Source organism: Doryrhamphus excisus, linkage group LG4 (genome assembly GCF_037039965.1).
Source record: "Doryrhamphus excisus strain RoL-2023G ecotype Guam linkage group LG4, RoL_Dexc_Guam_v1.1, whole genome shotgun sequence".
In the NCBI taxonomy this organism is placed as follows: domain Eukaryota; kingdom Metazoa; phylum Chordata; class Actinopteri; order Syngnathiformes; family Syngnathidae; genus Doryrhamphus; species Doryrhamphus excisus.
Window position 1 is genome coordinate 2,960,638 of NC_136360.1, and position 24,244 is coordinate 2,984,881.

General features: G+C 37.8%; 1 protein-coding gene across 7 annotated transcripts in view; it reads right to left on the reverse strand.

Annotated features, from left to right (window-relative positions):
• Positions 1–24,244, reverse strand: part of lrp8 (low density lipoprotein receptor-related protein 8, apolipoprotein e receptor) — a 131,430-nt gene that overhangs the window by 58,664 nt on the left and 48,522 nt on the right. For all 7 annotated transcript variants that reach the window (XM_078789983.1, XM_078789982.1, XM_078789980.1 and 4 more), the window contains 2 exons: positions 16,941–17,063; positions 905–1,033 (listed from right to left, as the gene is read on the reverse strand). In XM_078789983.1, the coding sequence (XP_078646109.1) occupies positions 905–1,033; positions 16,941–17,063 (252 nt within the window). The remainder of the gene's footprint in view (positions 1–904; positions 1,034–16,940; positions 17,064–24,244) is intronic.

Sequence of the window (24,244 nt, forward strand, 5' to 3'; positions counted from 1 at the left end):
AGTTTTGGATCGCAGTTATGATGAAGACTTTGGTTCACAACTCTACTGTATATACTTTGTGGGACAGGTGAAAAAGCATGTCTTTTTTTTAAATTTACAAATATTTTAGCTTTCTTCATGAGTAATCTTTGCAAATTTTCTTTTTGTTATATTATGACTTTAATCCCATTGTATTGTAATATTTTCCCCATCATAATTTCCCCAAAATTCTAATTTTTATTTAGTTTTTTTCTCATAATATCACAACTTTTAAAGATTTACGTGTTTTTGTCTTTAATATTTCAACTCTTTGTTCCTGATCCTATCCATCCTGGTCACTCCCAATGAGAACCTCAGCATCGTCAGCTTTGCTACCTCCAGTTCTGCTTCCTGTCTTTTCCTCAGTGGCACTGACAGCGCTGGTCTCACCACAGTTTTGTATACTGTTAGTAGTCATAAAATTAAAAATGTATTCTTGCAAAATTTAGACTTGATCTCGTTAGAATACAACGTTCTTCCCTTCATAGTTTTGACTTTATTCTCGAAAAACTACAGCTGTTTTTTTTACATTTTCCTACTATTTCAGTTGTTTTCTGTTAATTTTCTTCCACAATTATGACTTTATTCCCATGCTATTTTGACCATATTCCCATAATCTTAACGTTTTTGTCTTAACATACCCTTTTGTGCAACCTAATTTTTCCAAAAAATACAACTTCATTAGTTGTTTTTCATAATGTTATGACTTCAAAAACATTAACATTAACATAAAAAAAGTCTTTCTTTAACACTGCAACTTGAAGACACTAAAATGAATCAGTTTTCCTCATAGTTTTGTCCTCCATTGTTTGTGTTCACAGTGTGTATAAATGTATAAAGTAGAACCAAAGTTTGCGCGCCACCTTCCTCATTTCGACAGACTCACCTGCGGCACAGTGCTCTTCATCGGCGCCATTCTCACAGTCTACCTCACCGTCGCATCGCCATGACAACGAGACACACTTGCTGGCGGTCCCACCACAATCGAACTTCTCCGGTGGACAGGTCTGTCGGCCTGTATTGAGGGGTGGAGGTGAGGGTGGGGAGGTGGAGGAAAAGTCAGTCAATCAAACGGTCAGGTAAATCGGTTATCTTGCAGCTCAAATTGATTACCGCTGAAAGGTCTGTGTCTACAGAAGATTCTCTACAACAGAAGATCATCATGTAGACCAGGGGTCTCAAACACGCGGCCCGTGGGCCAAATGTGGCCCGCAGGACACTAGTTTGAGGCCCCCGCCTTGATATGAAAGTTTAATGTTAGTGCGGCCCACGCAAGTTTGATATGGATGCTGTATGGTATCATGTACCCAGAAAAAATTATTACGTTTGATTAATGTTCATGTTAAAGGTTACATAACTGTTAATAGTTATCCTCCCTATCCGTGTGGAAGTGGTAAGTTTTTGGCTTTTTTAAGTTTAAAGGAAATAACTTGGAGGCTACCGTTTAGGTCGACAGCTCTCTAGTTTGCGAGTTAGCATGTGTCTCAAGACCCTGCAGTTGCGCAATATGTTGTAAATAAAAAGAGTATAAATGTGACTATAGTCGTGTTTTGTCATGTCTACAGGGCTCTAATAATGCTTTGTTCATTTTAATCTGAAAAAAATAATTTGTCTACCCACCAACTATATGTTATAAATATATATTATTTGCCGTTTTATTATTATTATTATATTTATTTATTACTGATTGATTGATTTTCTTTATTCTTGATTTGTTTATCTATTTTTCATCTTATTTTGTGAAGAAAAATAAAAAGTAAGATATTTGAGAACAGTGGAATGTTTTATCAGCGCTTTTATTGTAGAAAATCGGAACCAAAGCACTGAAAAATTTGTATATTTTTCTGTTTTTAATAAATGCGTTTTTTTTGGGGTGAAAACCTGATGTGGCCCAGTCTCACCCAGATCCTAGCTCCAGTGGCCCCCAAGTAAGACCCCTGATGTAGACAAACCTACATTACAAATTCATGTCTCCATAGATGAGGCTATATGCAGTAGCATTGTGTTTATTGCGCTATTACACCAGTGTAATAGTGGGTGGCCGTCTTATTAAGAGACAGCAGGCCTCTTTTTCACCTTGCTGGATTTGAATGAATGTCCATCAAAATAATTGCCTTTGAATGGAAATCAGTTGGGAATGTAGAAAACTCACATTTCATTGTACCACAAACACACACACATATGCAAAATATGAATTATTTATCAATGATTTAACTGTAGGCAAAAGCCCATTCCAGCAGATATGACCAATGTATCATGATACACACAAACACACACACACACACTTTAAACCAACAGCACAAGTCCCCAGATAACAATGTAGCAGCACGCCAAACGCAACTTCATCAATTATACATGATGACCACTCACATGCGTCTTGGAAAAACCAGTTGTGACTGTTTAAAGCAAAAGGGTCAAATGTAACTATTAGGTTTTTCTGTTTTATTCTCCTATTTTATTTATCTTTTTTTCACCATTTTTCAAATACGTTTTCACTGTTAGTTTGAAAAGAAGTCAGTTTACTCCTATTCTCCGATGACCACTTCAACCACGACTAGTACGCTCTTCTTCGAAATGCATGTATTTTTCCCAGTGTTTTCTCTAATCTTAAAAAGGCTACTAACAGCAGACATCCTTCTGTGAATCTCTCTACAGAGAGAGGAAACGGGCGAGCACAGTCAAGGTTATCGCCACTCAGGGGGCTGAATGGATGGTGTTTGTATGTTGTGTATGTTGTGTATGTTGTTCGGCTTGCACAACCACTCACAAAATACATGTGCACCTCACAAAAGTGCCAACCAATTTAATTTATTTATACAAAAAAGATCATTTGTTCTTATTAGGGATGTTCTGATCAATCGACCACATATCGTTTATGACCGATCAAAGAATTCTGGATCCCTTTAGAAATAAAAACCAAAATGGGTCCCATTCCTATTTTTTGGGGGGGTCAGTTGAAATTTCCAATCTATAGCATCATATATAAATCGATACCATGTGATCGGTATCGGCCAACCTGATCACCGCATCACTAGTTCTTATTGCTATCAAAAGTCTGTATCAATATATATGCGAGGAGTGATCATTCTGGGCTTCTTAGACTCAAATTGGAATCAACACAGCGAAAACAACAACAACAAAAAAACTCTCCGTGGATTTCAGGCTATTATGTGTGAGTAGTTGTCACTTGCCTTTTAAACAACACAATTCAGCAGAATTTGGATGAGCTGCCCATCAACTCAACTCCACTCTGGAGTCCTCTGGTACAATAATATTCCCTAAAGTAAATAGAAAATAAATGTTGCATATTGTATATTTAAGTAATCCTATTCATAGAATACCGCCTGCAGAAAACAAAAATGGGGTCATGTAGGAGGGAGATTTACATTCATTTTAGTCCATATGAGGTAAAAAGCATGCAAGGCTCAACTCCCACGAGCTTTGAATTGCATTCTATTTAAATATAAACAATAAAATTAAAACATTTATCAAATTCCTACCATAATCAATGTATATATTATATACAACATATATTTCTCTGTGTCCTTGAACTGGGTCTTGCAACATAAACATATACATATACATTAGGGTGCATCAAAAAACACAATTATTGAATTTTGATATGGCTGGGTACTAAAAGTGTTCCAATATATGTATGTAGAAACAACACATACAAAATATTTTTCCAATACATGATTATTTAGCGGTGCCACCATACATCTGTTTTTGTGGAATAAAGTGGTGAACAGTGCTCAATGGTCGCCATGAATTGTTATTTAAATATGTTACTATTGCCCCTTGTGTTTACAATAAAATACAAATAAAATAAAAACTAAAGTGTTTAAAATGTATATGTAGGTCAAATATCCATCACTGCTACATAAAATTCAGGGTAAGGCCGTGTGAACATGTCCCATTTACTGCCATTCATTTTGTCAATAGGACAAATGAATGGAGAATCTTGAAAGTTGAATTCTGAGAAATACCCAATCTGCCCAAAGAGAAAATAAATATATTTACTTTAATAACCCTATAAAAATCATGTTGTATAGACGTTCATTGTACTCAACATTTCCAGGTCAACTTTTTGGCAATTAGACTAGAAAGTGCACCATTTTCAGAAATTTTACAAAAGTTTATGTGTGAGGTGGCACCCCTAAATCTCAATGGATTTCCTCAAAACTTTGCAGAAAACATTTTTATGTTCATTAGAAAAAAATGAAATGCCAGCCAAATTGATATTATGAAATTAAAATGTATTGTTGTTCTCTTTTATCTTGTATTTTTTATTGGTGTTTTTATATCTTTTGTACAGTGACCTTGGGTGTCCTGAAAGGCGCTTTGAAATAAAATGTATTATTATTATTATTAAAATTTCCCATTCAAATTCGACGCACCCTAATATACATATACATATACATATACATATACATATACATATACATATACATATACATATACATATACATATACATATACATATACATATACATATACATATACATATACATATAGACCAGGGGTCAGCAACCTGCGGCTCCAGAGCCGCATGTGGCTCTTCAGCCTCTTTATTGTGGCTCCCTTTGCGATGCTTGAATATTTTTAACACCCGAGTGGGGAAAATGCACGTCTTTTGTAATGAGTTTTAAAAAATCCAACTTTGTCTGAGACCATGAATGCATCCTGAGTGAGTTCTGACTGCTATCCAGTTCAGTACATGAAGAAAAACAAGTAATACTTACCTACAAATCTAAAAAATAAATTCGAGATAATTTAAAAACAGCGGCATGGGAACTTGTTTTTACGTTTACAGTAGTTTACACATACATTTATGTAAGTTTATCTCCAAAACTAGCAAGAGTACTCCAACTCGTCTTTTCTTATCTGAACTACTTTGATACCCCCAAATTCCCTCCAATGTTGTTTTAAACATACTATATGTTTTGCGGCTCCAGGCTATTTTTCTTCAGTGGGCATTGGGTAAAATGGCTCTTTTCATAGTAAAGGTTGCCGACCCCTGATATAGACAAACAACATTCACACTCACAATCATACCTACAGTATTACACCAATTAACCAGGTCTTCCCAATCGCCTGACTGTGTGGCCAACATGCTAACCACTCAACCACCGTGTGGCCCTATAACAAAAACAATGCCCTTCATAATAGTAATGCTCATTCTTGATTTGCTTTGTCCGAGGGCCACTGAGTTAAGGAATTTACCAAAATATTCTCAACCATCAACACCACTTTTAACTCCATTAAGTCATGTACAATGTACAATACAAATATTATTGACATTTTTGGGCAATTTTGGGGAAAGAGATGTGGGAGATTTTCAATAAGTTTTGCCGGTTTTGAGGTCAAAAAACACATTGAACGCTTCAGGTCGAATGGCGTCTGTTTAAGTCAAACAAGAGCACAATGAAAAGTGTTTAGGGTTTGTTATTCTCCTCACACGGTCTGCCTAAGTGACTATAATGTGCAGGGTGTGTTGGGGTGGACTGGGCTCAGCGGCGTATGCTAATGCACTTTTGATTAACTACCTTCTTAATTTCCCTTCACAAGGAGGGAGGGGATTGGTGCATTTCAGCATGACACTGCGGCCGCTCTCCTGCAGCCTCCTTGGCATCTTAGCTAGCCTCACTGCTGATTGATTTAGACAGTTCATAGCCTCGCAGGCTAATGCACAGATAATTTATTTAACATGAGGTGTGTGTTTGAGGCTGGCAGGTAATATACGTTGCCCTTGACTCACGATCTGTCACAGTGCGACACACTGTCAAAGGGAAAGGAACATGGGAGGAATATATGTGACAATTTAACACATGATAAATGAATGGAAGCGTACAAATGATTTACTCGCCTTTACTATCACAAATGACTGTAGTTCTATCAACTACATGACAATAAACTTCATGAAAGAGTGTGGTGTCTGGAGATTAACTCAAATATTTTAGTGCAACTTTGTTCTTGAAAATAATCCTTATGAAGACAAAAATTATGGAAATTTGTGTGTTTGTCAATAAGTCATAAAATACTACACATGTATGGTTTAGTCCAGTATTTGCTTCCCAAATACTGGCGTGATGTACTGCAGTGGCTCAGATTGCTATTGTGATGCTTGTTAACCTCATTTATGAGCTTTGGTATTATTTTAAAAGGCTTGTTAAGGTAGATGGGGGGGTCGTAAATGCGTGTATTTTTTTGCCATGGTACTTTCTTTGCATGCAGCATAAATTGTGTACCCTGTAATTATATAGCGTGGATTAACAGTTTGAAAATTAATTTTTAACACAGTCATCTTTGAATACTTTCACATAAAACTACCATCCATGTTTATTACAGCAGGTTTTTTTTTCCCACCTCCAACCGAGATACTTAAAGCGTCATTTCACATGAGGGTTAATAGCTGCCAGCTTAATAAATGGATTGAACAATTCACCACACGGTCTGGTGATTCTCATGTCACAGATCAGTGATGTTTTTGAAAAACATATGGTGTTAGTATCCAAAGCAATGTATCGCTGCTAGGGCTGTGATATTATTTAGAAAAATTAATCAGATTAATCAAAAATTAACTAATTAATCATGATTAATCACATTAGCAACTATGTCTGAAATATGCCAATTTTCACCGTATTTAATGAACAGAAAGCAGGGGTGTCAATCGATTAAAATATTTGATAGTGATTAATTGCACTTGGTCCATAGTTAACTCACAATTAATCGCAGATATAATAAGTTGGGGAAATCTATTTGTGGTCAACGATTTGAACGATAATTACACTAAATTGTATGTAAAAGGATATTAATTTCAGAACTAGGGGTATTTAAAACAATACAGTCAGCAAGCATATTTTTATATATACAAATAATAATACAAAATACAAAATGTGAGCGAGTGAGACCTGTCACACTGACACAAACATTTTTTTTATTACAGTGTCAGTGTCATTACAGTGTTTATTACAGTGTATTTATGATACTGGTTTCAAATTCTAAATGTTTGTGAGTAAAAAAGCCTATTTAGGAACATTCAGAAACGAATATTATTAAGGTTTTGCCACGATGCACCTTTCCTTCATGAAATGTACCAATGAAAACCACCTCGACATAAATAAGCAGCGGCTCTACTCTGAGTTTCTCCAGGATGGCCGAGGTCCTCACCCTAAATCTTAGGGTTAGCCTAGCCACCCATCCGAGGAAACTCATTTCGGCCCGCTTGCATCCATGATCTTGCTCTTTCAGTCACTATGCAAAGCTCATGATCATAGGTGAGTAGTACGTAGGAACTTAGATAGACCGTTAAATCGAGACCTTTGCCTTCCAGCTCAGCTCTTTCTTCACCACAACGGTCCAGTACAGCGACCACATTACGGTAGATGTGGTTCATCCTCGTGAACAACATCCAAGGATACCTCAGTCCCGACCCTCCCCAAAACACTACCCTGTATATTCAATCCATGCCTTTGGGTTGTGACAACTATAGACCACTGTGCATAACACCAAGGCAATTAACAGAAATGTCCTGCCTTGAATGTTGCTGTGTCACCCTTCTTTTGTCCTTCTGATGCGAAATCCAATTTACCCAAAGTGCGTATGTGGCTAGTATCAGATTAAATTTTAAATTAAGGTTACTGTTGATTAGTGGCTTTCATTGGAACACTGATCCCCATTTATTAACATTCTGTTTTAAGCAGATTGAGAGCGTGGTCGAAAGTGAAGTCATCAAAGTCAGAAAAGAGAAATGACTCAGGTGCAAAGAAAAAAAGATGAATAAAAGTTTGGAATACAAGTTTGGTAAGAAGCCGGCATATAGATACCGTCATCCGAAATCCAATCCATAAATTGTTGGTACAGTTGGGGTTGGGGCTATAGCAGCAGGTACTGAAATATGATGTATCACGAAAGCCCTGTTTCCATCAAGCTTTAGAGCTCTAGGACCGTTGTGGAGCTCAAGGGTGGGTGAAAGAGGCATAGTGGTATTGGATAATGTGGAACCATTAGTGGAGTTTAGACCAGGGGTCTGTCAGTGCCTCTGGGGGAGGGGAGGCGAAAAAAAGCACAGCGCAGCTCATCACTTTTTGCCGATGGCTTGTGCCGCGTTTCAACCAATAAACTTGAAAGCCCAAATCTCAGTTCACTTCCTCCCTGGATTGTTTCCAAAAGAAGCACTGGGGGTCATGAACATTAATATGTGTCAACAAATTATACTGAACACATAAACAAGTGCATGTGTCGGGGTCAAGTAGTCCCCATATTATCTTCTAAACTTCAAAGTACTGTAGTTGCTGGCAGCATAAATAGAGCTATAATACAACATTTGCTTCAGGGTCAGTGGATAATAAATTACTGTTGTTTTTATTTGATAAATACAACCATAATTTACAACTAAAATGAATCTGATGTCTGGAAAACCAAATGGAATATTTGAAAGTACCAATTTTTCCATGTACTGTGTTACTGGATACCATTTATCCATAATTTGTTGTCACCCAAATTTGAGGTTGTGGCTTACTTGACTAATGAAACACATAGTGTTGTAGCATTTCTATTTGCACGTATTTGTTCTATATGGTGAAACATTAACAAATACATATTCAACAAGCATTTCACATGATTAATATTATAAAAGACACATGATGAATCAAATAACACAAGACAACAATATACGTCAATGAAACCCCGAGATGGTCAGTCTACAAGGAATTGACAAAGGGATGACCTTCAATGTTGACATAGGAATCATTGTTTCATCATCCATAATTAATGATTCAAATATCACATGCACACACACACACACACACACACATAATGCCTGTTGGGATTCATGTCACACTTTTTATTCACAACCAGTCATCCCTCACCAGAAAATATATGAATATATAATATATATAATATATGAATACAGCCTATTGCTGTTTTAGTAAAACAATATCCATCAAGAAGAAAGTTTAAATTAAGCATTAAAAATAGCTAAATACACTAAAATAAAAATACAAGACATACACAGATACTGAGGTTCTCTTTGGGAGTGACCAGGATGGATAGGATCAGGAACGAGTACATGAGAGTGACATTACATGTTAGAGGCCTTGGAGATAAAGTCAGAGAGGCCAGACTGAGATGGTTGGGACATGTCCAGAGGAGAGATAGTGAATATATTGGTAGAAGGATGCTGCGTGTAGAGCTGCCAGGTAGGAGGCATAGACGAAGACCAGAGAGGAGGTTTATGGATGCAGTGAAGGAGGACATGAGGGTAGTTGGTGTGAGAGAGACAGATGCAGAAGACAGGGTTGGATGGAACCCTGAAGAGACAGAAGAAGTTTACAAGAACTTCCTGTATACAAGGCTAGTTATTGCATGGACATCTATTCTCGTGAGCGCAGTTTCCACAGCCAGAGCGGACTCTCCGGAGTACCTACTGGAGTCAGTGTGAATGGCACTTTGCGGCAAGACGGATTGGATCAGTACCGCAGGATCCAGTGGGAGCAAAGCTAAAGACATAATTCCTAATTACAATCTCTAATAAAAACACAGGCTACCGTTGCTGCAGGAACCTGAACCCCCCCAAGATCATAAAGTCAATCACATGATGGAAGTTGCTACTTGAGTTTCCTTAACTCACTCGATTTTTCTTGGTTGATCTTATGACTCATGACCACGGTGAATGTGCATGCCGAATAAGAAAGAGAGAGAGAGCAAGAGAGAGAGAGAGGCCACCCGGGAAATTATGCTTGCCACTTGCCTCAAGCATGAAATTGAAACCAGACAATGCAACTCACCATATCCTTCCCGTGTATATTTAAAAATAATTCATTAACACAACCTTTTGCCTCATGCTTTAAATGCTCACCTTCCTATTGCTTCGTGCAGACAAGGATGGAAAACTCACTTTACTACACATGGGAAGAAATACAAGTTCACTGGTTACTAACCCACAACACAAAACTCCCCCCTGATGTTGAAACTATTGAAAATAATTAAACAAGAGTTTATGTTATTTATTTCATGCATTTTTAAATGTCACGAGTCATGCATTTGTGGAAAATCCAATTGTATTGCCCTGCTGTTGAACTTGGAGAATTATGCTACGGAAAAGCCTCTAACCATGAATACATGCATAAATACATATACACTGTCTACTTGTTATATTTCTGACCACATTAACAAGACCATAGGGGATTTTTAGAAAGACAACTGCAAATTTCTACCAAGGGAGCACCAGTTTAATAAGTATTGAGCGGTGGCATATCTACGCCACACCAGCCTACCCATTCATAACTGATCCAATTGCATTGTTACTGAAAGACATTGACACTGAATTGATACAATTCACACAAACTGCTGTGAAGGTAAGTGTGCATTAATTTAAATGAGCTTCCTGAAATGATTCCAGATGATAGTGATGCTTAACACCAAGATAGTACAGAAGCGTGTACTGTATGGACATAAATACATAAATACAAATAGATCTGATGTGGGTTTTATGCTGCTGATTCCGATACCATGCATGATTGAGATCAACCGATAACGATACTGCTCAAGTTGATGAACTGTACATTTTTCTATGTATTTATAATGAGTGCTATTTGGGGTGCCGTATGGGGGGGGGGATTTCAAAAGAACATATACCACTTTTGATGGAGCTCCGGTAAGACTTCCAGGTATATCGTGGTATCCTGGCTATAGAATACTTAATTTATTCATTCATTCATTTTCTACCGCTTTTTCCTCACGAGGGTCGCGGGGGTGCTGGAGCCTATCCCAGCTGTCTTCGGGCGAGAGGCGGGGTACACCCTAGACTGGTCGCCAGCTAATCACAGGGCACATATAGACAAACAACCATTCACACTCACATTCATACCTATGGACAATTTGGAGTCGCCAATTAACCTAGCATGTTTTTGGAATGTGGGAGGAAACCGGAGTACCCCGTGGGAAAACCCACGCATGCAAACTCCACACAGAGATGGCCGAGGGTGGAATTGAACCCTGGTCTCCTAGCTGTGAGGTCTGCGCACTAACCACTATACCGCTGTGCCGCCCCAAATGCCGCATTAAATCAAAGTTATTTAACATGCTACCCACGGAAACTTTACATTGCTCACAAACAGCATATGGGTTACACACGGCAGACATGTTTGTTTGGGTTTGCGGTTGCACTTCTGTGCAGTGTGAAGGAAAGGTGCAGGGGGAACTATACCAGCCATACAGAGCAGGAAGAACGCACTTAGCATTTAGCTCTGCACACCACCCCCCTCTGTGTGCAAAGTGCCTGTGCGAAGTAAAGTGATGATGAGATGACTTTCCATTAAGAGTCGTATGTGATGAATATAAAACACCTCCCATATTATACAGTGCTCAATGTTTGAAAAGTTTCTTCTTCAAAACAAAAGTTTTGAAGAACAAAAAATCTCAAGGGTGTTTCCGTGTCAGCTCAATACGAGAGTGAACAAGGTCATCTGAGTGTATGGTGTTGCAATTCTATAACTCAGTTGGCGAGAAGGGCTCAGGTTAATCCCCGTGTAGAATTTGGCAACGCTGAATGAACACAAATGCACAGTAGAAAAAAATATCTGTAACACTGTGAATGAGCACTGATTGTCAAACTGGAGAAGCGTGGAAAAAAATCAGTTTATGACATTCATTCATTCGTTTTCTACCGCTTATCCTCACGAGGGTCGCTGGCATGCTGGAGCCTATCCCAGCTGTCTTCGGGCGAGAGGCGGGGTACACCGTGGGCTGCTCGCACATACTGTATAGACCAGGGGTGTGCAAACTTTTTGACTCGCGGGCCGCATTGATATGACAAAATTTATGGGGGGGGGGGCAGACTATATATTTTACACGTAACAGTCCACCTGGTATTATTGTATCTGTAAAATTGTCATGCAATCTGCTATTATTATTTATTATTTTATATTTATATTTAAATATTTAAAAAATAATAAAATATTATAATAATTACAATAAAATTAAAATAATAATTATTATATTATTATGTAAAATATGCAAATATAACAATAATATTATATATAATTAATATAATAATTAGCATTAATATAATAATTATAATAATCATAATAGTTCTAATAATAATTATAATAATCTAATAATCTAATAATAATAATAATAATAATTATAATTATTATTATTATGTGCTTGTGTCCCTTTTTTCAGGAGCACTTTGTAAACAACAGACCATGTCAAAAAACGAAATTGATAAAACCATCAAAAGGTTGGCTCAGGCCATGATGCCAGGTTGTATGTTGAGTTTAAATGAAATACTTTGGAAAGATTGGGCGGGCCGTATTCAAACACTTGGCGGGCCGGATGTGGCCCCCGGGCCGTAGTTTGCCCACGCCTGGTATAGACACATATAGACACCACACTCACATTCATACCTATGGACAATTTGGAGTCACCAATTAACCTGTTAAGGTGTTTTTGGACATGCACAAGGAGAACTTGCAAACTCCACGCAGAGATGCCCCAGCAGGGAATTGAACCCGAATCTCCTAGCTGTAAGGCCTGCATGCTAACCAATCAACCCCTTTTTAATGAGAAAAATACATGATATTTGAATTTTATGAAGAAACATTCATAGTTTATATAATAATGTATACAATAATTTAAATGTTTATATTTTTATTATATATTATATTATATATATATATATAATTTATATATATTATATTATATTTTACCAGCTTAAATTTGACATATTAAGGAAAAAAACATATATTTTTTTAAAGTTGTAATATTATGAGAAACAAACTAAACATAATATAGTAGTAATTTTGTGGAAAAAGTTAAAATATTATCAAAACAATAATGATGAATGACAACACAAAAAAATCCAATATGTCAACATTATTAACATCAACCCAAAGCTCTCTGCTTTTTCAGATGTGTAACTTTGTTGTCGATGCTTTTTTTCAGAGACATTACCTTCGGTCTATAGTTAATCAGCAGTCAACCAGAGGTTTCAGGGATCAGCACATCGATTACCTCCCTGGCAAATCAATTTAATCAAAGCCTTTACTTAAGCTGAACTCAGATCACTAAGTGGTGATCGTACAGCGGAGTGGGCTGAAAGGACAGAGCAGCGGCTTTAATACAACATGGTGAGGTTATGGATGTTAAAGACGAGTTACAGACATGAAAATATATACATATATATATACGTATATTGTGAAATGACAGCAATGAGCCCCAGTTGGTACTGATTACAACACACACTGCTGCATACAAAACTGTGGTGAGACCAGCCATGTTGTTTGGTCTAGAGCAGGGGTCTCAAACTCAATTTACTTGGGGGACACTGGAGCTCGGGTCTGGGTGAGACTGGGCCACATCAGGTTTTCCAGAAAAAAAAAACAAAAACGCATTTATTAAAAACAAAAAAAAAATTTAAACTTCGCTTTGGTTCCAATTTCCTACAAGAAAAGCTCTGATAAAACATTCCACTGTTCTCAAATATCTTACTTTTTATTTTTCTACACAAAATAAAATGAAAAACACATAAACAAATCAAGAATAAACAGTAGCCTTCAGGTTATTTCCTTTAAACTTAAATAGCCAAAAACTTACCACTTCCACACGGATAGAGAGGATAACTATTAACAGCTATTTAACCTTTAACATGAACATTAATCAAATGTAATAATTTTTTCGGGGTACATGATACCATACAGCATCCATATCAAACATGCGCGGGCCGCACTAACATTAAACTTTCATATCAAGGCGGGGGCCTCAAACTAGTGTCCTGCGGGCCACATTTGGCCCGCGGGCCGCATGTTTGAGACCCCTGGTCTAGAGACAGTGCCCCTGAGGAAAAGACAGGAAGCAGAACTGGAGGTAGCAGAGATAAGGGTGCTCAGGTTCACATTGGGAGTGACCAGGATGGATAGGATCAGGACCAAGTACATCAGAGGGACATTACATGTTAGAGACCTCGGAGATAAAGTCAGAGGTCAGACTGTGAATATAGTGAATATATGATATAGTGAATATATTGGTAGAAAGAAGACCAAAGAGGAGGTTTATGGATGTAGTGAAGGAGGACATGAGGGTATTGGTGTGAGAGAAACAGATGCAGAAACAGGGTTGGATGGAAGAGATTGATTTGCTGTGGCGACCCCTGAAGGGAAAAGCCAAAAGAGAAAGAAAAATAAGACTTGGTTGACTTGGAATCTCAAGAATCTGGTTGCAAAATATGACTACAATCAAGTAAAACGTCTTTGCAAGGGCATGTGAGTGACTTGCCCATACTGTATACGTCATTGGCCATTTCTGTAATGCTTATAATTCATTGAGGCTATCCTGTAGTCACCTGTAGTCATGCAGAAGCCATTGACGTTAATGAAGCTGTGCACAAGCAAACCCACACATACACAGCGTTTGCAAGTCATATTTATTATTTTGACAATCTTCAAAAGACTCCTTGATCACCTATTTAAGAATCACGCTAGTAAAATACAAGGGATGGCCTGTGGTCACATCCACATGAAGTTGGCTGATAAGACAGCTTAGTTCTGTGACTTATCTTGGGTGAAAACACCGGTTGGATGAGATTAATTAAATGCATTGTATATAATTCACTGCTTCCTCTCACATCCCCAAAACATGCATTTTAGGTTAATTGGAGACCCTAAAACATCCATAGGTGAGAAGGTGAGTGTGATTGGTTGTTTGTCAATATGTGGCTGCTGAGCAATGCCCGCCTCTTGCCCTAAGTCAGCTGGGATAGGCTTCAGCTTACCCGTGACCCTAATGAGGACAAGCAGAATAGAAAATTGTAGGATGGCCTCTGTTGCCCTCCAAATGATAATCAATAAAATGTGAAGGCCATGCAATTGTAACACACACACACACACACACACACTACCTATATCCTCATCGCTCTCACACTCATCACACCGCAGTGCTGAATAACCTCTGACCAACGCTGAGGAGAAGCTTTAGAATTGCAGCGTTTTGACTTTCATTTTTCATAATTGAAGCAGTCAGCAGCTACAACAGATTTTTAAATAAGACCGCAAGGGGTGACTTATTTGAAGACCTTGAATTGCATTAATGCACTATTATAAAGGCTATCAACATTGGTTACATTTGACTTGACCAGAACAAAGACAGGCAGATGACGCAGGTATGTGTACTGAGTATAAGTCCCATTGGGCCTTGAATTCTATAACCATGATTAAATGGAATAAAAGCCATGCATTCATAACACTGAAATATGATTTATTTGCAGGCCTTAAGCAATGCTCTCTGATATAAGAGGATCATAGTTTGTCACACAAAGATAAGATATGTCTTGATTAGTGCCACAGCAGTACACCGACACAGGGGTGTCAAAACGTTTTCCACCAGGAAGTTGTTAAGTATGTTCAGTATTGAACATGCTGGACAGGTACTTTCAAAATTAGTGAAGCTCAAATCAAATTGACCTGTAAAGTTCATTCAGTAGTACGCATTTCAGGTTGAACCGGAAATGTATCTGAAATATTCCTGACAAATATTTCTGGACTGCACTCAGTAACAACTTTCATTTTGGCCGACGATCTCCTGTGTTTTGACAGCCAATCAAATCCTCTGGCTCAAGGACGGTAACATTTTTTTGGGTTTCCCACTTGACTTTTTTGTTCCATGACCATCAGGATATTTTAAGACTTTAAAATGACTGATGTCCGAATGACGTCCAACCTCAGCAGCAATAACTGGTATGCCAGTAGCTGACAGAAATTCTGATTCTAATGGCAAACCTTTGATCAGCTGATGAGATGTTTCATTTAATGGTTGTTTGCAATAAATTGCTTACTCATTTTTGGCGTCTTGATCCGATTTCTTCTTTTAGAAACTCCTTAACTCCCAAAAGAGAAAAATGTAAATTTTTAACTGGCCTTATAATTTTGATCAGGAGTATATTAGAACTTTTTCCCCAACCTAATTTTGATTTTTATTATTGGTATAATTTTTTTACTTTTCACATATTTTAACTTTTAGTATAATAATTTTTTTTCATGGATATTTAAACTCTATTCCGTTTTTTTTTTTATTACAATTTTATATGCAGTTTAGGTTGTTCTTATAACATGACTTAAACATTTTAGATTAACTTTAATATGTCCCCTTTATGATACTAAAATTATGTTATTTTTCGACATAATATTCCTACTTTTTTGTTGGATTTTTTTTCATAATATTTTGACTTCATTCTGCTGATTTTTCCATTTTTGCTGTTGTTTTTCAATTTCAAAAATGGCCCCCTACCCACAATTTGGACACCGCTGACCAACAGTAGCAATGTTACTGACTTGAAATTGTGTGGACGAACAAATGCACCCAAGCTAAAGAAATGATTGTGGAATTATGTTGGAATTATGTAACTATAGCTTCTTCCACTTCCATGTATGAAACAACTGGCAGAGTAGTGTGACCTCTGCACGAAAGGTATGAAGGCAGAAAAATGGGACATGCAACACAAACAACCTTGAGAGCTCTTTGTGCCGGAGGGACAGCATCTGTGTCTGTGTTGGTTAAACATTGTGCTTGTGTGCGCGTGCATATGTCTGCTCATTTAAGCACAAACTGCAGTACAACGAGCAGAAGTGACTTCATTGGCATTGGTGTCATTAAAAGTGAGGATGGTGTCTTTGTAACTGACTTTTGTTTTATTAACGTGAACAGAAACCTGTATCCATTATAGTATGGACGGCCTGGCTCTACATTACAGCAGTAGGTACGGTTTTGTCAATACCATCTAATGAGCTTGTATCAAAAACACGGCCTTTACAAAGATAACTGTGAGTGAAGTGACCCTCTCCGTGTCGACATCCAAGGCTATGTAACATAGTTTGTTTTCGTGCGTGGCTGTATGTCTGTAAAACCATGTCCGCTCAGCTACTTACTGCAGATTGCGTCAGCCTCATCGGAACCATCTGCACACTCCTGTTCTCCATCGCAGCGCCACCTAGAAGGAACACACTGTCCGTTCTTGCAGGCAAAGTCTGTCGTTGCACATGTCTTCTTGGCTGTCGAGACAGAAGAAACGCGTTAATGAGGGTGGAGTTCACGTGATACATTTATTCAACCATTGGATGTGACAAATGTCAAAGTGCACATAACAACAAAACATGTTAGTCTGTAATCAAATGCTGACATATTTAAGTTTTTTTTTGTTTTTCTACATTTTTTGGCACTAAAATGGTCTTAGACTGGAAAAGAAGAACGAAGAGACATGGTATGGTATACATTATTTTCATATTGCTATGATTTTCTGTTAAATATTTTTTGGATATTATGCCCACTCATGTGGCAGGCTTTTGCTCGAACAGATGGAGTAAGCCGGTTCACATAAAAAAAAAATGGCACTCTCCGCACCAGGTTCTTTGGTATTATATTTGGTACATTTCAAAGACAGTTATTTTGTATTTCTGCCTCAGATAAAGAGAAGTTTGGGACTGAATGTGTATCACTGCAGAGGGCTTCCACAATCAGCGGAAAACACGTGTTGTATAGAGCATCTGAATCTGATACTGATATCGACCAATATCATACTTTTATGCTTCTATTGGGCTGATAATTAACCATGCCTACTTTTTTTTAATGAACCTTAGTGTCATGAGCACTTTGAGTGCAACTTGAATGTTATATTTGAGAGAGAGAAGAGATGAGGATACTGATTTTCTCATTGGGAGTGACCAGGATGGATAGGATCAGGAACTGAGTACATAAGAGGGACATTGCATGTTAGAGGACTTGGAGATAAAGTCAGAGAGGGCAGACTGGGATGGCTCGGACATGTCCCGAAGAGATATAGTGAATATATTGGTAGCTAACACCAGTGTGGGTCTTGGAAGAATACGTTTATGGGAGATCCAGAAAAGAGAGAATGCAGGAGAAATAACAGAGGATATGGATTGTCCTTCACATTGTTGTGATCTGCTAAAGAGCTAAAGAACACTGCATGTCAGTGGAGGGACGGAGGTCGTTAATCAGAGAGCTAAGGTTGAACAACAGCCATGAGTGAGTGGAGAATACTTCAAGGTCTACAGTACGTGCAACTGTGTGTGTGTACATTCATCCGGGTGAAACACAGTAAAGTGGACAGAAGAAAATATTGCTCTTGTGAAGAGATTAAAAGCACTTTCTCCATCGCCGAGGAAAAGACCAGAATATGACGACTACACCATGGATGAATTTTTTGTTGTTGTTTTTTAAGTTGTTAAAATCACACAAAAAGCAATGTACCTTACGATTTCTGATTTAGAAATATTTACAAATGTCTTTATGTGTTTACAGAACAACAATAATAACAACTGCACAGTAAATTGAACAATTTTTGGATATGAGTTCTTAATAGGGATGTTATGATCAACTGGCCACCAATCAATATCGTCCGTTTTCCGGGGAAAATTATCTGATCGGCATGTGCCGATCAATGCTTTCCAACATGCACAGGCTATAGTCTGTGTGCAGCACAGTGTCCCCTCCCCATTTCCGACAAACTGTGCAAGCGTACTGAGACAAACCACAAACGATCATGTCTGCCATGTGGAATTTCATGCCATTTGTGAGAATGATGTCGAGTTTGCATCCTGCAACACACGCCGTGGAAAAAATATCTAGCAGGGGGGAGCTTGTTAAAAAGCTTCAACACAAATTTAATACAGGATGTGAAGAGCAAACACTTGGTGGAGTTGGGTGAATTTTTGAGGCTCACAACAGAGAATGACAAGGCAGCCGGTGTCAAATTCCATAACAAGTAGTACATCTTCTAAATGTGCATCCCTATTATGTCATGTAAACAGCCTTTGAAAGGTTATTTTTTAAAAATAAAACAGGTAGCCATGATGTAGCCATTTTTTTTCTGATACGACCTTTTTGAAAGTGCCATAGTTGACATTTGACACAATAAATAAACCATACAGTACATCAACCGTATATAACATAATTATCTTTTTCCTGGTGGAGTGCAATTATGTTCCTGGTACCAACCAAGCAATGTAATAATCTATTTTCACAGCCCTTAAATTAAAAAAAGTCAAATACATCCATCATTTATTTGCAAATATAAAGAATTGCTCACAAAGCCGAGTGCAACAAACCAATCCTGTAGAATAGATAGCGTTAATTTCAAACACCTTGGTTTCACAATGCAATTGCTGTCATCTCCTCCGTGTATGTAACGACTTCACTGGGGGTATACAACCTCTCACGTTTGTCTGCACCTGCTCATACATCTTTTTATAGCTTCACTGGAAACATGGAACTGTTACTTGTTTTGGTTTCTAATCTCTAAGAAATGACAAGTCTTTCTTTTGCTGTGTTGGGGAATAATGTTTAAAACTGACACTGTAAAAGCTGTGAAAAATGACACATATTTTGCACTGAACTTAAAAAAAATGGATGGACGGATGAAGTATCCATACAAGCATCAGAGTTGATTGTTGATCTCACAGCAGGCACAATAATAAAAACAACATAATGATATTAATACCACCGGTTACTGTTGCAGGTATAATCTAACTAAAACTCAACTTCTGATGTCACATTTATTTAAACATTATATTTTTTTATTTTTATTTTTATTTGTAATAAAATATAAAATAATACAATATAATTATAGAATATTATATAATTATTACATTTTATTTTATTTTTTATATAATCAAATAAAATAAAAAAATATTAATTTCAACACAACACACTTCTGATCACCACAACACTCTAATGGCCTCATATTAAAGATACATAGGCTGATGCCGACTGACTGATGTGACTGACCGGGTGACGTCAGGCTCTCAGACTTGACCTGCATTGATTTATTACACAGACAGACATCGATATCATCACTGTTATGCTCCACCAGACAAAAACGTAGCTAGACATTTCCTCCCCTATGCCCCACATCCAACCCTAACACTTCAATCACATCACAAGACGAGACATTTAGTTCTCTGGACTGGGTCATTGTTTTAATGAACAGCTATCAATCATGAAGGTACACCCCCACTGCATCTACATCTGCATACAGCTGAGAGCATATGGTGGGGTAGTCCTCTTTATATATATTTGGAAATACATTGTTATTTTCATGTAAAAACAACCATGTTTTGTGTTGTTTATATATTTTGGATTAATATATATGGTTAAATATGTGTCAAACTGAAATGTATCCTTTCTTTTTTGTTGATCACTGATATTTAGCTTACTTTATGTTCTACTGCTGATTACTAAAAAAAGGTAGAAACACACCGAAATATGAGCGTTAAATCTTTCTTTTGGCATAAACCATGTCTATGTAGCTGTTGAACACCATATTCTGTCAAAATCATCCAAAATGACCGGTCAGCTTTTTTTTATGACCACACAGTATTTCAAAACAACCATAGTCGGGAACACCGCGTGACCGCCTGATGTATAGAATACTAAAATGAGCATAGCATATTAAAATTACATTGCAGTACATTTAAGGCTTCCAGTCTGCTGGTAGAGGTTAGGAAACGCCTCCCATTACTGAGTCAAATACACTCTGAATGATACAGTAACGCCTCTGCTAGCACCATAACACACGTGCACACATGCACATGCACATGCACATGCACATGCACATGCACATGCACATGCACATGCACATGCACATGCACATGCACATGCACATGCACATGCACATGCACATGCACATGCACATACACATGCAGCACCAATGTCCCACTGCTTCCATTGAACCAAGGAAGCTGGGGGAAGGGCCACATTGTGCTATACGAGTCTGGCCCCATCCCCCATAGTACTGTTTCATTCATTAAAAGTATCTTACTGATGTTTGGCAACTTAAATATTAATTTGAAATCAATCAAATGTTTTTTTTTTATGAGCGTTTAACAGAAAGATGATTAATAACAGTGATGATGGGAGCAATTTTATTTTCACAGCCAGACAAGGGAGTGATCATGTATATTAGTGCTTGGTTAAGTGACAGCTCTCATGAAAAATCAATAACTATGCATTCTGTAATTATTCTTTGCAGAACAGAGAGAACCAATGGGAATTTTTGCACACCCACCCAGACAAAAACAAAAAGAAAAAAAAAAGTCTTTATAACAAGCTAACATGTTCCCGCTGGCTGTATGAATCGACACTCACTGTGAGCCTTGTAATTCCTCTTTGCTGTATCGTCGCCATTCATGTCCCAAACTGCACACACGCGGCGCACGGCTGGTCAGCCCACATGACAAATTACCACCGGGCTTATTATCAAAAATCATGCACCCGCTGATTGCAGTTATTTGAGGTGTGGGTCGGTGGGGAGTGTAAAAGGGGGGTTAGGGGGTTTGGAGGTGGGGTGGGTTGGAGGTTGGAGCCTGCTGAGCATCAGCAGACAAAAGAGAGAAGGAATTATCTTCATGCTGACAAGGAAAAAAAAAAACTCTTTAAAATTCCAAATGGCCAAGAACCAATAAGGATGTAAAGGTCGCCAGCCATCCCAGCATTTGAGAATATACTAAGATTCTGTGCATGCTTTTGGCATCCCTTTTGAAATAGGTTCAAAGGATGCTGCAGAAGGAATTTTTCCAAGGTGAAAAATACAAAAGAAATCGCAAGCTGCTACTTTGCATAACTTAGACTTGCCAGAGGTGACTGTGGGTATGTGATTGTTTGTGACAAAATGACCCCGCCTCTCTCTGATCTCCGCACGCAACAAAACATTGAACACAGTCTCCATTTTTAGTCTTCTCTGCCACGCTCATTTGATTTGTTCCTTATCATCTCCTTGCTACTCTCTCCTTCACTCCTTCCCTTGTTCTCCTTAGCAAGCAGCCCTTTCTTTTTCGTTTTCTTGTTTACTATCAGTGATGTTTAAAAACACATACGTTCATCTTGACCTCAGAACTACACTAAAAATACTTCCGAAACAACACACAAATTACACCCAGACTAACTGTCAATTGCGCTCAAAGTAAGTAAAACAGCCAATATTCCTTATCTTAATTACAGAATCATTTACAAATGAGAAGTAAACAAACCCAACCAGTATGAATCTGTGGATCAGCATCAGTACGGTCAGGAATGACCTAAAGTAACCTTCCACTGTGTTTTTTCTAATCATTGTGGGTATCAAGGGCATGTTTGTGATATAACAACTCTCCCACTTCTTCATGCTGCATGTTTCCCAGTCACCTAGGTGTATCCACGGATACCCTCAGCCACTGGAATACAAATACACACACGCACACACACACACACACACACACTATACCCTGTCTTCTATTCCGATTCACAGAATTCTACACCAACCCCCTTCACTGACATTCTCTTAATAATAGAGACCATCATAGGGACCTTTTTGTGTTTTAGGTGTGTATTTATGCACTAAAATTGAGCTATATGATACCGGTATAATTATTGCTGGGAAAAGCAAAGCTGTAAATATACATCTTAATGGCTTATAGCTCTAAAGACTTGGCTACCTACAACAAGTGTTTGAAGGTGATATTGTGAAAGTAATGTCTTTTAATGAGTCACAAAACAATGTTTGTTTTTTGACACTCAAATATATGAATGTCAACATTTTTTGAGACCGAGTACGCCACTATTATGATACAATATAATAATAATAATAATAATCATCATCATAATAATAATAATTATCACGTTTTTCTCTTTTCTACTTGCCTATGCTTATTTACGTCTGTTAATAATACAAAAACTATGTATAATACAACATAAAAACAACATTATACATATATTTTAAAACAAATCTTTGTGTTTTTCTTAATTTTTTCAGAGTTTTGGTTTATTTTATTTCCACAATGAGCCACATTCCACAGATGGCCCCTGTGCCACACTTTAGACACACATGTTTGTTTTGCCAGGAAGGCGTGTCCAACCTTCTTGGCCATGTTAGTCAAGGCTTGGGTTGCATTGTGGAGGGGTTTTTACAGCTTTCAGACGTGCATTGCACAGCATTACATAGCTCGATGGACACTTTGCCTTTGTTGATGGTTTGTATTTAATTACTGAATAAATGCATGACACTAGGAATACTTACACGTGCACCCTTTCTCACTAAATAGTGTATATCGACCATGTCAACAAATCTCTTCCATATATATCAGATGTGTGTGCTCATGGCTGCATTGTCCTCGCGATAAAGCGTTATTTAAAATCTTTTTCATGTTTAATCTCTACCTAACCACTACTGTTGTTTCCCTGCCTTCTCCTTGTTTGTTTGTGTCTCTTCAGATCGCCCAAATCCTCCATGTGCCGCGCCAACTTGCTTTAAATTTAATTTTGTTAACCTACCTTCCTCAGCCAGGCTCATTTATGTTTTCAATCCCCTTTTTGTAACCATGATATATTAAAATAGCAGCTTTTTGCCTCTGCTCCTGATTTGGCACTGGTATTGGATAATACGTAAACCAAGGTTGTCCAATCTTTTTTCCACCAAGGGCCACATAAAAATAAAAGGATGCAAGTGGCACTTTAATATAATTTTAAATATGATATGATTTTTCAATTTGTTGGTGTTTATTTTCTTGGGGTTTTTTTGGGTTATATTTTTAGAATGTGCCATAAGCACACACTGATGTAAACAATACCCAACCCTAGTCAGCAGTGCTATCCAATATTCCATCAAAAATTATGTGACATCCTATTTTTGCTTATTTTTTTCTAAACATTAAATTCCAAAAGTAAAAAAAAAAAAAAAAAAAAAAAAAAAAAAACACCCGAGGGAGTGTCAATGAAAAGACTCCTAGCAGGTACCCTTGGCTACACAATACAATAGTGGATATGCTGCTGGCTGAAGCAGACAAAAGAGATGCCAGGAGGGTGGAGGGTGAAGGGCAGAGGGTGGCTGCCGGTTGGTGATGAGGCTGGCAGGTTCTGGAGGCAGCAGCTTTTTTTTGGTGGCAACAACAAAGCCAACCTCTTCATAGCCATCCAGAGATGCAAATTGCTCTTCATCAAAGTTTCACACTCGGCTTCCAGTGAACAAAATGTGAATGCCGGCTACTTGGCGAGAACTCTCTGTACAATCTCATCCTCTGTCCACTTTGATTGTTGTAACTGGCAGCAAGGTGAGCACACTGGTTCACTCGCATAATAGTCACATTTTCACACAAACTTGGCATGGGCTTCCTCTCTTATACCCCCTCAGGCCGAGCTTTCTTTCCACAGGCTGTTTTTTTTTTTCATGTCTCGGTGTCCT